Source organism: Carcharhinus amblyrhynchos, chromosome 15 (assembly GCF_965287045.1).
Source record: "Carcharhinus amblyrhynchos chromosome 15, sCarAmb.v2.hapA, whole genome shotgun sequence".
In the NCBI taxonomy this organism is placed as follows: Eukaryota; Metazoa; Chordata; class Chondrichthyes; order Carcharhiniformes; family Carcharhinidae; genus Carcharhinus; species Carcharhinus amblyrhynchos.
In genome coordinates, this window is record NC_137338.1 from 28,032,980 (window position 1) to 28,048,332 (window position 15,353).

The window sequence follows — 15,353 nt, forward strand, 5'->3', positions numbered from 1 at the left end:
AAACTTTGGAGAAGATTCTGAAGGAATCCTCAGGATTCAAGATCCCTGAAGTCAGCAGAGCACATGAGTAGCACAATTAAGAAAGCATATGGAACACTTGCTTTCATCAGTCGTGATACAGAGTACAAAAGCGCGGAGGTGATGTTGGAGTCGTGCAGAGTGTTGGTTAGATCACAGTTAGTGTGTGCAGTTCTGGTCATCTCGCTCTAGAAAGGCTGTGATTGCACTAGAGGGGTACAGAGGAGAATCTGCAGGACATTGCCTGAGATGGAGCATTTAAGCTATAAGGAGAGAGTAGATAAGCTTGGATTGTTTTCTTTAGAGCAGAGAAGGCTGGGGGGGGGGATGATTGAGGTGTATGAGATTATGAGGGGTATGGGCAAGGTGAGTACAGGGCAGCTGTTCCCCTTGGTTGAGGAATCTATCACGAAGGGGCACAGTTTTTAGGGTAAGAAGCAGGAGATTCAGAGGGGACTTGAGAAAAAACTTTTTCAGAGGATGGTGGGAATCTGGAAATGCACTGCCTGGGAAGGTATTGGAGGTCAGAAACCTTACTTTTAAAATATATTTGGATGAACACTTGAGATATAACATTCAGGACATGGGACAAGTGCAGGAAAGTCAGATTAGCGCATCTTTAGTTGTAGTTATTGTCGTTGCAGGCTCAATAGGCTGGAGGGCCTTTTCTGCACTGCTTGACTCTCAGTCAACACTATAAAGTCCTCTTAATTCATGGGATGTGGGCTTTATCTTCTAGGCCAGCATTCATTGCCCATCTCTAATTGCCCTCGGGAAGGTGATGGTGAGCCACCTTTTTGAACCACTGCAGTCCATGTGGTGTCGGTACACCGACAGTGCTGTTAGTGAGGGAACTCCAGGATTTTGACCCAGCAACAATCAAGGTACAGCAATATATTTCCAAGTCAGAATGGAGAGAGGGTTGGAGGGGAACTTCCAGGTGGTAGTGTTCCCATATGTCTGCTGCACTTGCCCTTCTAGGTGGTAGGGGTTGTGTGTTTGGAAGGTTGTGTCCAAGGAGCCTTGGTTAGCTCCTGCTATGCATTTTGTAAATGGTACACATAGCTGCCACTGGGGGTGGAGGGATTGAACATTTGTGGAAGGGGTGCCAATTAAGCAGGTTACTTTCTCCTGGATGGTGTTGAGCTTCTTGAGCGAAGACCACATGAAGACTGGGCAATGATCATTTCCAGAAGAGGGTGTCCGATGACTTCTCCTTGATGTTCAACAGTATTATTTTTGATCCTCCCCCATCAATAGCCTGGCGGTTACCATTGACTGGAAACTAAACTGAACAAGTCAGATAAATACTATAGCCACAAGCGTCAGAGACTGGGAATTTTACAGTCAGTAACTCACCTCCTGACTTATTCTGTTCACCATCTACAAGGCACAAGTCAGGAATGTAATGGAATACTCCCCATTTGCCTGAATGTTCCAACAACACTCAAGCTTGACATCATTTAGGTCAAATGATTAATGATAGCCACACAACTCCATTTTTATCAGATTTGTTTGGCAGAAGGGGGTCAAAAACTTCAGGCACCACTGAAATCCTAACTGTTTAAAGTTAAAGTTAAGTTAATTTATTAGTCACAAATAAGGCTTACATTAACACTGCAATGAAGTTACTGTGAAATTCCCCTAGCCACCACAATCCAATGCCTGTTTAGGTCAATGCACCTAACTAGCACGTCTTTCAGAATGTGGGAGGAACTCCACAGAGACAGTGACCCAAGGCGGGAATCGAGCCCAGGCCCCTGGCGCTGTGAAGCAGCAGTACTAACTACTGTGTTACTGTGCGTAGGTGAGCCTATGCCCCCACTTTCAAATTAAGATACAAAAAGAATGCTGTGCACCCCTCAAAGTGATTAGTGTTAGATGATTGGTCGTTAAGTAATAACAGGAATAAGCAATTTATGATCAGCTTTGAGATTGAACATGCTGTCTGTTATTGCCAGAGTAAGTTTCCATGCACTTGGTTATTCCTTGCCCTGCAAGGACATTTACTGAGCAACAATAACTTGCATTTAAAATGTCCCTGCATCTGAACTACCCTCCCTACCACTGGCAGAATCTATTCTTTCTCCCCACATAAATCAGATCTCTCATTTTCTTTATGTTTCCACCTAAGATAACTTACAGTACAGCCTTTATCAGAGATCTGTTTAGTAGTTTTGGTGATAAATTGTTTTGCAATCATACTGTTGATATATCGATTATTTTTATGTTTGAGACCTAAAAAATAGCTTCTCTGTTTCCTCATCAGTCCATACAGAATCAATTTTAATTACAGGAATTAAACACCATTGGACAGCAAACTATGAGATTTTTCTTGGTTACAGAGGTAGGTTTTAAGGAACATTCTAAATGAGAGAGAGGCGGAGAGGCTGAGGAGTTTAGGGAGGGAATTCCAGACATTAGGGCCTTGGCTGCCCAAAGCAAGGCTGCCAATTCTGCAGTGAAGGAAACTGGAAACACACAAGAGGTCAAAATTGGAGGAGTGCAGAAATCTGAAGCTTGTTAGAAGTGAAAGAAGATCAGGGCAGTGGAGGGATTTGAAAATGGAGAGTGTTTTAAAATTACGCAGTTAAATGTGCCTTTACAGGTACAGCATGTTAGGTTGCCTGGACTCTATATTTAATTGTGATAAAAAATGCCTTAACTTTATGAATTTTTCGAGTCAAAGGGGGGCAAGATTAAAGCCAGCTCCAGTAATGTTGGCACACGTGTAAGGCAAACAAAAATCTGAGTGGGCTGGATAATCCCATTTCAAAAGGTGGCTTTATCACTCCAGAATTTAAAACCTGTGTGGAGGCAGAGTTTGTGTGAGCTGAGGTTTGTTAATTACACATAGACTTTAACCATTTATAGGCTTGATCTTCAATGCTGTTAATTCCTTAGATAGCTAACAAGTTATGCTCATCTGTTACCAGTTTATAGCTTCAGACTCTGATCTTTGCTGTAATTCAAGATCTAATGAATGCTCATTTAGTAATGCAGCACTATTTCTGCAATTGTTGATTTTAGTTGGCTTGCCACAATAAAAGTTTTACAAAATGAACTATTGTCTAACAGTCTTATGTTGGCATTGCAGGGATTCCTTTGTCAGTTCCTATGGGAATTGTAACATGGCCGTTTGTAAGTTTCAGTTGTGATTTGTAATCAATAATTACATGGTGCTGGACTTGTGGACTGGATTCTTGAAAGTTCAACAAGGAGCTGTTAATTTGTTCCATTTAGTGGTAACCCAATTGAAGATTAGTGATTAACATTTGTTCTGACCCCAAGAAGGTTAAATGCAAGACAGCTCAGGAATCAAAATCAGCACCATTCTTCCTGAGACTGATGCTGGCTAGAGAAACCCTACACTACTTCTTGAGGGATTAAAAATGAAATTAAGGATGTGTCTGTCTCCTTGGCATATATTATCAGATATCTAAACTAGTTCTTACAGTACAGAATTACAGCCTCCATCTTGCCAACTGGAGTGTCCTGGTCAGCCCGTTGGAAATGTTATTAAAACGATTCTAGATGGAATAAACTTTTATTTTGTGCAAACAAATAATACACTTTCCCATTTTAGGGGGGGGGGGGGGGGGGGGGGGAGAGGAGGAGGAGGAAAGAGGTCTGTCACTCAAACTTAGTGACCAGAAACCTGCAGGAGCCAAGTTTATTCTCTTGACAAGCAGCTGGGTCTAAAGAGAAATAACATAAGAACATAAGAAATAGGAGCAGGAGTAGGCCATCCAGCCCTTCGAGCCTGCCCCGCCATTCAATAAGATCATGGCTGATCTGTCGCTGCTCAGTTCCACATTCCCGCCCTCTCCCCATAACCCTTAATCCCCTCTCCTATCAAAAACCCATCAACCCGCGTCTTAAAAATATTTAGCGAGGCAGCCTCCACCACTTCAACGGGCAGAGAATTCCAGAGATTCACCGCCCTTTGAGTGAAGAAGTTCCTCTTCAACTCCGTTCTAAACCGCCCCCCTTTTATCTTGAGGCTGTGCCCCCTAGTCCTATTGTCTTTTTTGAGCGGGAAGAGTCTTTCCACCTCTATCCTATCCATCCCATTCATCATCTTATACGTCTCAATGAGATCTCCTCTCATTCTTCTAAACTCTAACGAGTACAAGCCTAGTTTATTCAGCCTCTCCTCATAGCTCAACCCCCTCAACTCCGGTATCAGCCTAGTAAACCTCCTCTGCACTCCCTCCAAGGCCAAAATATCTTTGCGCAGGTGCGGCGCCCATTCTTTTCCCCCTTTGGTGCTATCATAAAATTACTATATTCTACTCAATTTTGTTGAAGTAGACAAAGTGGGAAGAAACCCTCCTGACAAGGTTAACGCTTAGCAAACAAAAACTGTTCACAAACCATTTCCAAACACTAACCAATACATTCAAAATAACTGACGTTTTAAACTCAGCATTTGACTTACGTTCAAAAGAAAACATCCCAGATAATATGCATTTGTTATATCCAAAATAACCATCTGTAGAATAGTGCATGAACTAATTTCCAGATGAATGGTGCCTGGGTGAAGGGAGGCTGTTGATGTGCAATGGCAGCAAACTAAAAATACATCTGCTTCAATCTTAACAAGGGGTGTGGAATGTGCATCCTATTGGGCATAGTCATCATTATACAGTCTACCAGCTTCAAGAGCAGATGGTGATTAGGCCAGATGAATCTACTCTATTAATTGTTGAGTCAAGTTTTATATAACACCTAAATTTTCAATGATGGATACAGAATCATAGAATCCCTACAGTGCAGGAGGCGGCCATTCAGGCCTGCGCCAACCACAATCCCATCCAGGCCCTATTCCTGTAACCCCAAATATTTACCCTGCTAATCCCCCTGACACTAGGGTTAATTTAGCATGGCCAAGCAACCTAACCCACGTATCCTTGGACTGCATATGCACAAACGTACTTGAGAATCCTATCAGATTTTCAAACCATCTTTGGCCACTTACTATGCTGAACATCAGGTATAAATATCTTGTCAAAAACAGTAATCCAGAAAAGCTTGCAACTCCTGTAGAACTGGTGAGTCACACCAGCAACTTTTCCCACTCTTGAACTGTGCATTAAGACAAGCATCCATTATTAGCCAGTCAAGTCTTATGGATGGGGAATTAACATTCATTACAGCAGGAAATATGCCGCATTAGATAACACCCACCAGACCAATACTGAAGATGAAAGAAGTGCTTTGTCCTACTTTTCCTGAAGGATGACATGTCAGCAATCTGGTTCATCTATTTTTTTTTGAGGAAGTCGCCTGATAAATCACTAGAAATCTCAATGAGTCTTTGATACTGCATTGAAAGAATCACTTCACATCAAGTGAGTGAGGTTGTTCAGACTGTTCAATTAGACCAGTTTATTCTGAAGCCAGATGTGAGATGCACAGAGAGGTTGCATGAATTTCTAATGCACTACGCTTTCAATGAGATTTGACACCTCTGTAATTACCATGCTGATTTTGACACATCCTTATATCCCCCTCCCATTTGCTATTTTCACTTGATCAGCATAACAATAAAAGGGTATCAAGGACAATTTCTTTGAGTTTTCAAACCAAAAGCTAATACAGAATCAAAGTTTTAAAGAGGAGCTCAATTCAGCTACCTGGGCTGCTCTTTTGCTACTTCATAATTTCTAACTAGATGGTTTTAGGAAATCCATTTTATCCAGAGAGATGCCTTATGTTCTTTGTCTCTCAAAAGTATAAAAATGTCAAAAGTAGAGCTGCCTGCACTCGCAAAAGGGAGTGGGGTGGGGGGGAGGGGAATGGAGGTGGTAGGGAGAGAGGTGGCAGGGGTGCTCATCCAGCAAGGGAGGGCGGCAGGGGCACCGATCTGACAAGGGAAAGCAGAGCCCGTTCCGGCAAGGGAAAGCAGACTCAGGCCTGGCAATAGAAGGCACAGCTGGATCATGTTAAGATCTGTACTTCTGGTAGTTGAGTGAACAGTGATACAGCTGCATCAGGGGAAATGTTAAGACTTTTTTTGAGTTCAAGGTTGAAGTAGAGGTGAAGATGTGGCTGAGCAAACGAACAGCTACAGAGATGTTGTGGAAACTGGAGGCTCAAAAGGCCATGAGACCACAGGAGTGTTTACAGGAAGGGGCGGGGGTTTTCCCCAAAGAACAAAGGATAATGAACTCATGGAATCTTGAGAACTGAAATTGAGGATGAGAAGTTTCTCAGTATGGAGACTGACGGTAGAATTAAAAAAAATATATTTTGTGATTGGATTCAGGGGAGGGCTGGTGGATAGCAAGGATTTTAAATCCTGGTTGCAATTTTAAGACCTGAACTTATGATTCCAGTCTACACAATTTCAATTCTCTCATACAGTTACTTGTAGGTGAAGTTGTCATCATTATCCCATGTACATATTCAGTCCAAGGATGTACAATCCTGCTCAATGTCTTCACAGTGCACCATCTAGACATTCTGCAAAAGAGCCCAGTAGGACACTTACATTTATATATCAAGTTTACTCTAATATGATCTGATAAATTTTTGCTTTTGGCTATTTAATTTACTTGTCTGGTGAAGAAAATACAAGTAACATATTTGCTGAGGGGGAATTAATTTTAGTTATCCTTGCAGCATTTTGGTCTTTGGTTTTAAGCTCTTTGGTTATAAATCTGTCCATGTTGAGGTTGTGTTCTCAAATAACCAACAAAACACAGTTTAAAATTAATAGAAACAAACAAGAGGTTCTGATTGACAGAAACAATGTGCAGCTCCAATGACAACTAATGTTCAGGAGCAATGCCAAAGGATTGCATCCATTTCAATGACATGTCAGACTACACAAAGTAAAAGAAGGTACAGTTAGATTAGATATGAAGAAAGATAAAGACTATGGGCATATCATCAAGAAACATGCTTTACACAGAAAGCAAGTCCACTGTGTGTGTGCGCACACATTTGCGTGTTTGTGTAAAAGAAATATATACATGAAAAACAAGGTTATCCCAAGCCACCTTTGCAGTTTCCACTGGCTGGTTAGAAGGTGCAATCACCATTGGCAAGCTCCTTCCATCGCAAATTATAAAATGTGCATAAAAAGTGGGTTTAAGCAAATTTCTCATTTCAGTCAGTCCATCAGCTGAAAGTGGGGAAGTTTCTCACAAAGGCAGTGGGCAAACCTCCTTCAGTCACAACTGCACTTAGTAACAGATAATTGTTATAGTATTATAGTAGTACGATTGACTCTCTCACATACCATCTCAGCTGATAAATTGGACAGTGGGACTTGGGAGCTGCACAGGGTACTGATGAGATTGTATCTAGAGTGCCGTGTACCATTTTGGTCTCCTTACTTGAGGGGTGTACTTGCACTGGAAATAGTTCCGTAAAGGTTCACCAGGCTGATTCCTGGGATGAAGTGGTGATCTTATCAGAAAATATTGAGCAGATTGGGCCCATACATACTGGGAGTTTAAAGGAATTAAGAGTAGTCTTTTTGAAATATGCTAGTTAGGTGTATTGGCCATGCTAAATTCTCCCTCAGTGTACCCTAACAGGCGCCAAAGTGTGGCGATTAGGGGATTAACACAGTAACTTCATTTCCACGTTAATGAAAGTCTAGTTGTGACTAATAAATAAACTTAGAGAGTCTGAGGGGATTTGACAGAGTAGGTACTGAGAGGATCTTTCCTTGGCAAGAGATTTGAGAATTAAAGGGCATAGTTTAAAAATAAAGGGCCGCCCATTTAAGGTGGAGACAAAGAGGAATTTCTTCTTTCTCTTCAGGTTGTTGGTCTTTGCATGCATCTTCTACAGAAAACAGTGAAGGTTGAGTCACTGAATGTATTCAACAGTGAGCCGCACAGATTTCTGATCAGCACAAGAGTCAACAGCTACAGGGTACAAGCAGGAAAGTGGAGTAAAGACCACAATTATATGAGCCATGATCTAACGGAATGGCAGCATAGCCTGCTCCTATCTCTTATGATCAGAATGAAGCACAGCAGAAAGAAATGCTCAACAGTATGAAGTTTACATTGGGGGGAAAAACATTCAAACCTTAGCCTTAATCTTGATTTAACCATAGTTTACTCTGAAATGCAGTTTCTGAAATTATAGCTATACTTATTAAAAAGCTTATTATACTCCTAAATATTCATCTAAATAAGGAGCAATTTAAAAATAAATTCATTTATGGAATACAGATGTCCTTGGTTAGGCCAGCATTTATTGACCATCCCTAATAGCTCTCGAGAAGGGCAATTATATAACACCTGACGTGGAGATTTCTGCACATAGCAAAATGTGATTTATTCAATTGCAAGAACTGAGGAGCATGCTTTCTTCCCCCTTGCCCCCAGATTCAATTTACAGCCCAGAATGTGTAAAAAGAACTTGCCTCTGAAAATTCAAATGAGTTGAAAAGTAAAAACAGAATATTCAATTTTAGATGGAAAATTGCCATGCACAATTGCCATTATGCTAAAAGGATTAGTGAATGGCCATGGGCACTATTTTGATGGCTTATGAATAACAATCTGACGTCAGGTTTAATGATAAAGAAACAGACACACATTACAGTCAATTTTAAAATGGAGCTTTTAATATTTTACCTGTACATGTAGTTCAAGGATGCATGTGACAACCAGTTCTTAATACTGGTCATACCATATATATTTATATATACTTTATATTTATAACAATGAAATACTTCCACAAACAAATGAAACCAAATTTGAGCCTCAGTTGTTTTGTGCACTACCCAAATGCCTCATGAGAAGCAAACACTACTTATACTGCTTGTATTGGGAAACAGTGATGTTGCAGAGAATAAAAAAACCTGAAACAATATTACTATTTTTAAAACAGAATGCAAGCTTTCTAGCATGAACTTTACCTCATACTTACAGCACCTGATGGTGACATGTAACTGAGCCGCAGAATTTAATCGAATTTTAAGTCTCATTTCTATGTAAAAGCTCCATTGTATGTTAATTTGTATAAATACAATGCACTAAAAGATTACAATTTGTAAACACTGTAGTTAATTGTAGGATAGTATTTCTTTACATTCTTTCTTGTCAAGAATTGTTTGTTCAAATGACATTTTCCACACTGATGAAATGCAGAAGCAAACTTATGTGAAAGGGCTAGGACACAAAGTACATTAGTTTTGTTGCACAGGATGCCACTTTTTAAGAAACCAGAATAGTCGGTTTAAAATTGGCTGACCAAAGCATAACATGTAGAGGAAGATTCATTCAGAATTACCACTGAAAAGCTTCGATCTTTGCAGGCGAATAACCCCTTCAAATAAGTACCTCTGCCTTTCACAGGATTGCTATGACTTGCATCATTTTTAATACTGGACATAGTGACATGTTTATTCAATATAAACGGACGCTGAATTAAAAATGCTTTTGAAGGAGGACATACTGAAGAGTTAATACCACATGCAGCATTCCTTGATAGTGGGTCGTTTTGCAAGACAAAAGCATGTAGGCATTTAAAATTAATATTTAAAAACAGAAACATTGGTTTGTCTTAATTTTAGAGGATTGATTTTAAAAACTAGTGTTTTCCACAGGTGCAGAAATAAACTGGGGGCAGCAAAAGCCACAAAAGGACCCACTATCCTTTTAATTTTTTTAATAGACTTAAAACTAAAAATATCTAGGACTATACGCAACTAAAGTAAAATGAGGTATAACTGCTCTGCAGTGTTCTTCTAGTCAGTAGCCAGTTGATGATCATGCAGAAGTCACATGATCAAGGCTGCATCTCCCATCATCCCTCTGGCAGTGATATGGGATAGTGGGTCTCTTTGAGGACTTTCAAGCCTGAGTGGGGGATGGGCAACATATGATCCTAGAAAAGGAGGAAAACACAACACATAAGCAAACAAAACATGTGCAAATTCAAGCTAGGAAATGAGTCGGGCATGTACAGCGTGATGCAAATGATAAAAACATGCATGCAATAAAAAAAAGGGGTGGGAGCTAAAAAAAAACTGCTTTACAGAAGGTCTTCAAAGAGACTATTAAATGCAGCAGCATAGCAGAATCACAGCAATGCTGCATGTTTCCATACTGACTAGATAATAAATAAAGTTTTCATAAGTTACTTACATTGCTGGCTTGGGTCCATATCCGTTGTCAGCTTCACGTAGTTAGATGGGAAGAGACCCGTTACTCCATTGAGTTCCCCTTTCCACCAATCTGGATCATCCTTATTGAGAACACCGATGATCTGTCCTTTGGCAAACGCAAGTTCATCATCATTCTGTGCAATGTAGTCATACATACCAATCACCTGGAACACTGTCAAAATAGAAACAGAAATTGGTACCATAGCAGAATCTTCTTCATTCCAACATGAAGTCTCTGAAGATAGGGACTGTGTGTTGTGAGAATGGAATTAAATTCTGGAGTTGATGGCAAGACGATGTTGGTGAAATAGGCAATTGAGATTATTCAGATTGACTAGATGGACTGAGATGTTTTTTGGTCTTTTGCTTTGCCATATTCCTTATAGTGTTAAATTAAAAGCAGAGGCGTTTAGAGTAGCTAAGAGTAGTGGGCGAGAAGAGGATTGGGAGAGGTTTAAATGTCAACAAAGATTGACAAAGAAGTTGATAAAGAAGGGTAGGAGAAACTATGAAGCTGGGCTAGCGCTTAATATAAAAAAGGATAGCAAGAGTTTTTATAAATATATAAAAAGGAAGAGGCTGGCTAGGGTGAACGTTGGACCCTTAGAGGATGAGAAGGGGGACTTAGTGGTAGGGGATGGGGATATGGCTGAGGTCTTGAATAACTTTTTTGTTTCGGTCTTCACGGAGGAGGACGTGAATAATTTGCCGGGTGTTAGCGATGGGAAGGTGGTAGGACCGGAGGGTCTCAATGACATTATTGTTACTAGAGAGGCGGTGCTCGACAGACTGGAGGGACTGATTGTGGACAAGTCCCCAGGACCGGATGGAATGCATCCAAGGGTTCTGAAAGAAATGGCGGAGGCAATAGTGGATGCCTTGGTGGTTATTTTCCAAACGTCGCTGGATTCCGGGGAAGTGCCGGAAGATTGGAAAACGGCTAATGTTATGCCGTTGTTTAAGAAGGGTGCCAGGCAAAAGGCAGGGAATTATAGGCCGGTTAGTTTAACGTCTGTTGTAGGTAAAATGTTAGAATCCGTCATCAAGGAGGAAATAGCGAGGCATCTTGAGGGGAATTGCTTGATAGAGCAGATGCAGTTTGCTTCGTTAAGGGGAAGTCGTGTCTGACAAATTTACTGGAGTTCTATGAGGATGTGTCTAGGGCGGTGGATAGAGGAGAGCCGGTGGATGTGGTCTTTCTGGATTTTCAGAAGGCGTTTGACAAGGTACCTCACAAGAGGTTATTGCAGAAGGTCAGGGGTCATGGAGTTGGGGGTAGGGTGTTAGCGTGGATAGAGGATTGGTTGTCAAATAGGAGGCAGAGAGTGGGGGTCAATGGGTGCTATTCGGATTGGTGGTTGGTGACTAGTGGAGTGCCCCAGGGGTCGGTGCTGGGGCCTCAGCTATTTACCATTTATATAGATGATCTGGAGGAGGGAACCGAGTGTATGGTGTCGAAATTTGCTGATGACACCAAGATTGGTGGAACGGCAAATTGCGTGGAGGGTGTGGAGAGTCTGCAGAAGGATCTAGATAGGCTGGGCGAATGGGCCAGGAACTGGCAAATGGAATTTAATGTTGGCAAGTGCCAGGTGGTCCACTTTGGTAGGAATAATGGTAGGAAGGATTATTACTTACGTGGTGAAAAACTGCAGCAGGCAACGGTGCAGAGGGACCTCGGGGTCCTTGTGCATGAGTTGCAAAAACCCAGCTTGCAGGTGCAGCAGGTGGTCAGGAAGGCTAATGTGATGCTGGCCTTCATAGCGAGGAGGATTGAATATAAAAGTAGGGAGGTCTTGCTGCGGCTGTATAGGGCATTGGTGAGGCCGCAGCTGGAGTACTGTGTGCAGTTTTGGGCGCCGTACTTATGCAAGGATATTTTGGCCTTGGAGGGAGTGCAGAGGAGGTTTACTAGGCTGATGCCGGAGTTGAGGGGGTTGAGCTATGAGGAGAGGCTGAATAAACTAGGCTTGTACTCGTTAGAGTTTAGAAGAATGAGGGGAGATCTCATTGAGACATATATGATGATGAATGGGACGGATAGGATAGAGGTGGAGAGACTCTTCCCGCTCAGAAAGGACAGTAGGACTAGGGGGCACAACCTCAAGATAAGGGGGGGGGGGGGGGGTGGCTTAGAACAGAGTTGAGGAGGAACTTCTTCACTCAAAGGGTGGTGAATCTCTGGAATTCTCTGCCCGTTGAAGTGGTGGAGGCTACCTCGCTAAATATTTTTAAGATGCGGGTTGATGGGTTTTTGAAGAGAGAGGGGATTAAGGGTTATGGGGAGAGGGCGGGAATGTGGAACTGAGCCACGACAGATCAGCCATGATCTTATTGAATGGCGGGGCAGGCTCGAAGGGCTAGATGGCCTACTCCTGCTCCTATTTCTTATGTTCTTATCGAAGAGCTGAAATATAAGTTACTAAGCTTGCAACTGCTTGAGGGAGTGAGAGCAGCCAGAGGTTGTTGTACGCATTGGTACCAATGACAGATAGGAAAAGGGATAAGGTCCTGAAGTGTGAAGACAGAGAGTTAGGCAAAAGGCTGAAGTACAGGACCTCGAAGATAATAATTTCTGGACTACTACTGGTGCCACGTGCTAGAAAGAGTAGGGATAGGAGGATTAGGCAGATCAATACGTGCCTTGAGAGCTGGTGCAGGGGACAGGGATTTAGATTTTTGGATCATTGGGATCTTTTCTGGGGAAGGGCTGACCTGTTCAAGAGAGATAGGTTACACCTGAACTGGAGGGGTCTAATATCCTGGCAGGGAGATTTGCTAGGGCACTCAGGAGGGTTTAAACTAGTTTGGCAGAGCAGTGAGACTCAAAGCAGTAGGGAGACAGAAGAGAAGGTTGAAGACAGCACAGAAGTTAAAGAGAGCACATTAAGTAGTAAAGGCAGTGTCAGTAATCCTAGTACCAGACAGATCAGGCAAAAATAGAGCATCCAGATTAAACTGCATTTATTTCAATGCAAGACGCCCGACAGGCAAGGCAGATAAACTCAGGGCATGGATGGGTATGTGGGACTGGGATATTATAGCAATTACTGAAACATGGCTAAGGGAGGGACAGGACTGGCAACTCAATGTTCCAGGGCACAGATACTATAGGAAAGATAGAACAGGAGGTAAGACAGGAGGGGGAGTTGCACTTTTGATTACAGAAAACATCATGGCGGTACTGAGAGGAAATATATCCAAGGGTTCGGCCACTGAGTCTATATGGGTAGAACTGAGAAATAGGAAGGGGGAAATCACTTTGATAGGGTTGTACTATAAGCCCCCAAACAGTCAGCAGGAAATTAAGGAGTAAATATATAAGGAGATTACAGATGCTTTAAGAAAAATATGGTGGTAATAGTCGGGGATTTTAACTTTCCCAACATTGGGAACAACCATAGTATTAGAGGGTTGGATGGAGAGAAATTTGTTGTGTATTCAGGAGGAAGTTCTCAATAAGTATGTAGATGTTCCGACTAGAGAGGGGGCAAAACTTGACCTCCTCTTGGGAAATAAGGAAGAACCAGTGACAGAAGTGTTAGTGAAGGATCACTTTAGGACCAGTGACCATATTTCTATTTAAGATAGCTATGGAGCACGATAGGTCTGGCCCAAAAGTTAAAATTCTAAATTGGGGTAAGGCCGATTTTGATAGTATCAGACAGGAACTGTCAAAAGTTAATTGGGGGAGTCTGTGGGAAGGCAAAGGGACATCTGGTAAATGTAGCGTTCAGGAGTGTGTTAACCAGGGTTCAGGGTAAGTGAAGGGCAAGGCTGGTAGAAATAGGGAACCCCAGATGACTCAGAATATTAAGACCTTGGCCAAGAAGAAGAGCACATGACGTGTATAGGCAGCTAGGATCAAGTGAATCCCTTGAAGGGCATAGGGGGTGTGGAAATAGAGTTATGAGAGAAATCAGGAAGGCAAAAAAGGGACATGAGATTGTTTTGGCAGATAAGGTGGACGAGAATCCAAAGAGCTTCTACAAATACATAAAAGGCAAAAAAGTAACAAGGGAGAGAGTAGGGCCTCTTAAGGATCAGCAAGGTTATCTACATGCAGATCCATAAGAGATGGATGAGATCCTAAATTAATATGTTTCATCAGTATTTACTATTGAGAAAAGCATGGATGTTGGGGAACTTGGGGACATAAATTGTGATGTCTTGAGGAGTGTACATATAATAGAGAAGGTGCTGCTGAAAGTCTTAAAGCAGGTAGATAAATCCCTAATACCTGAAGTGTATCCCAGGACATTGTGGGAGGCTACAGAGGAAATTGTGGGTCCCCTAGCAGAGATATTTGAATTATCAATAGTCAGAGGTGAGGTGCTTGAAGATTGGAATGTGGCAAATGTTGTGTCTTTGTTTAAAAAGGGCTGCAGGGAAAAGCCTGGGAACTACAGGCCGGTGAGCCTCACATCTGTGGTAGGTAAGTTGTTGAAAGGTATTTTGAGAGACAGGATCTAAAGGCATTTAGAGACGCAAGGACTGATTAGGGACAATCAGCATGGCTTTGAGAGTGGAAAATCATGTCTCACAAATTTGACTGAGTTTTTTGAAGGAGTAACAAAGGAGGTAAATGAGGGCAGTGCAGTTGATTTTGTCTTCATGGACTTTAGCAAGGCCTTTGACAAGGTACCACATGGTAGGTTGTTGCATAAGGTTAAATCTCACGGGATCCTGGGTGAGGTAGCCAAATGGATACAAAATTGGCTTGATGACAGAAGTGTTGTTGTAGAGGGTTGTTTTTCAAACTAGAGGCCTGTGACCAGCGGTGTGCCTCAGGGGTTGGTGCTGGGTTCACTGTTATTTGTCATTTATGTTAATAATTTGGTTGAGAATATAGGAGGTATGGTTAGTAAGTTTGCAAATGACACTAAGATTGTGGCATAGTGAAGAAGGTTATCTTGGATTGCAACTGGATCTTGATCAATTGGGCTAGTGGGCTGGTGAAAGGCAGATGAAGTTTAATTTGGATAAATGCGAGGTGATGCATTTTGGTAGATTGAACCAGGGCAGGATTTACTCAGTTAATGGTAGGGCGTTGGGGAGAGTTACAAAACAAAGAGATCAAGGGGTACAGGTTCACAGCTCCTTGAAAGTGGAGTCACAGATGGACTGAGTGGTGAAAAAGGCATTCAGCATGCTTTGTTTCATTTGTCTGAACATTGAATTCAGAGTTGGGACT

General features: G+C 41.9%; 1 protein-coding gene across 4 annotated transcripts in view; it reads right to left on the minus strand.

The window, feature by feature from the left end:
* Positions 1-15,353, minus strand: part of itsn1 (intersectin 1 (SH3 domain protein)) — a 198,043-nt gene that overhangs the window by 32,982 nt on the left and 149,708 nt on the right. For all 4 annotated transcript variants that reach the window (XM_080203673.1, XM_080203672.1, XM_080203671.1 and 1 more), the window contains one exon: positions 10,140-10,331. In XM_080203673.1, coding sequence (XP_080059799.1) covers positions 10,140-10,331 — 192 coding nt within the window. The remainder of the gene's footprint in view (positions 1-10,139; positions 10,332-15,353) is intronic.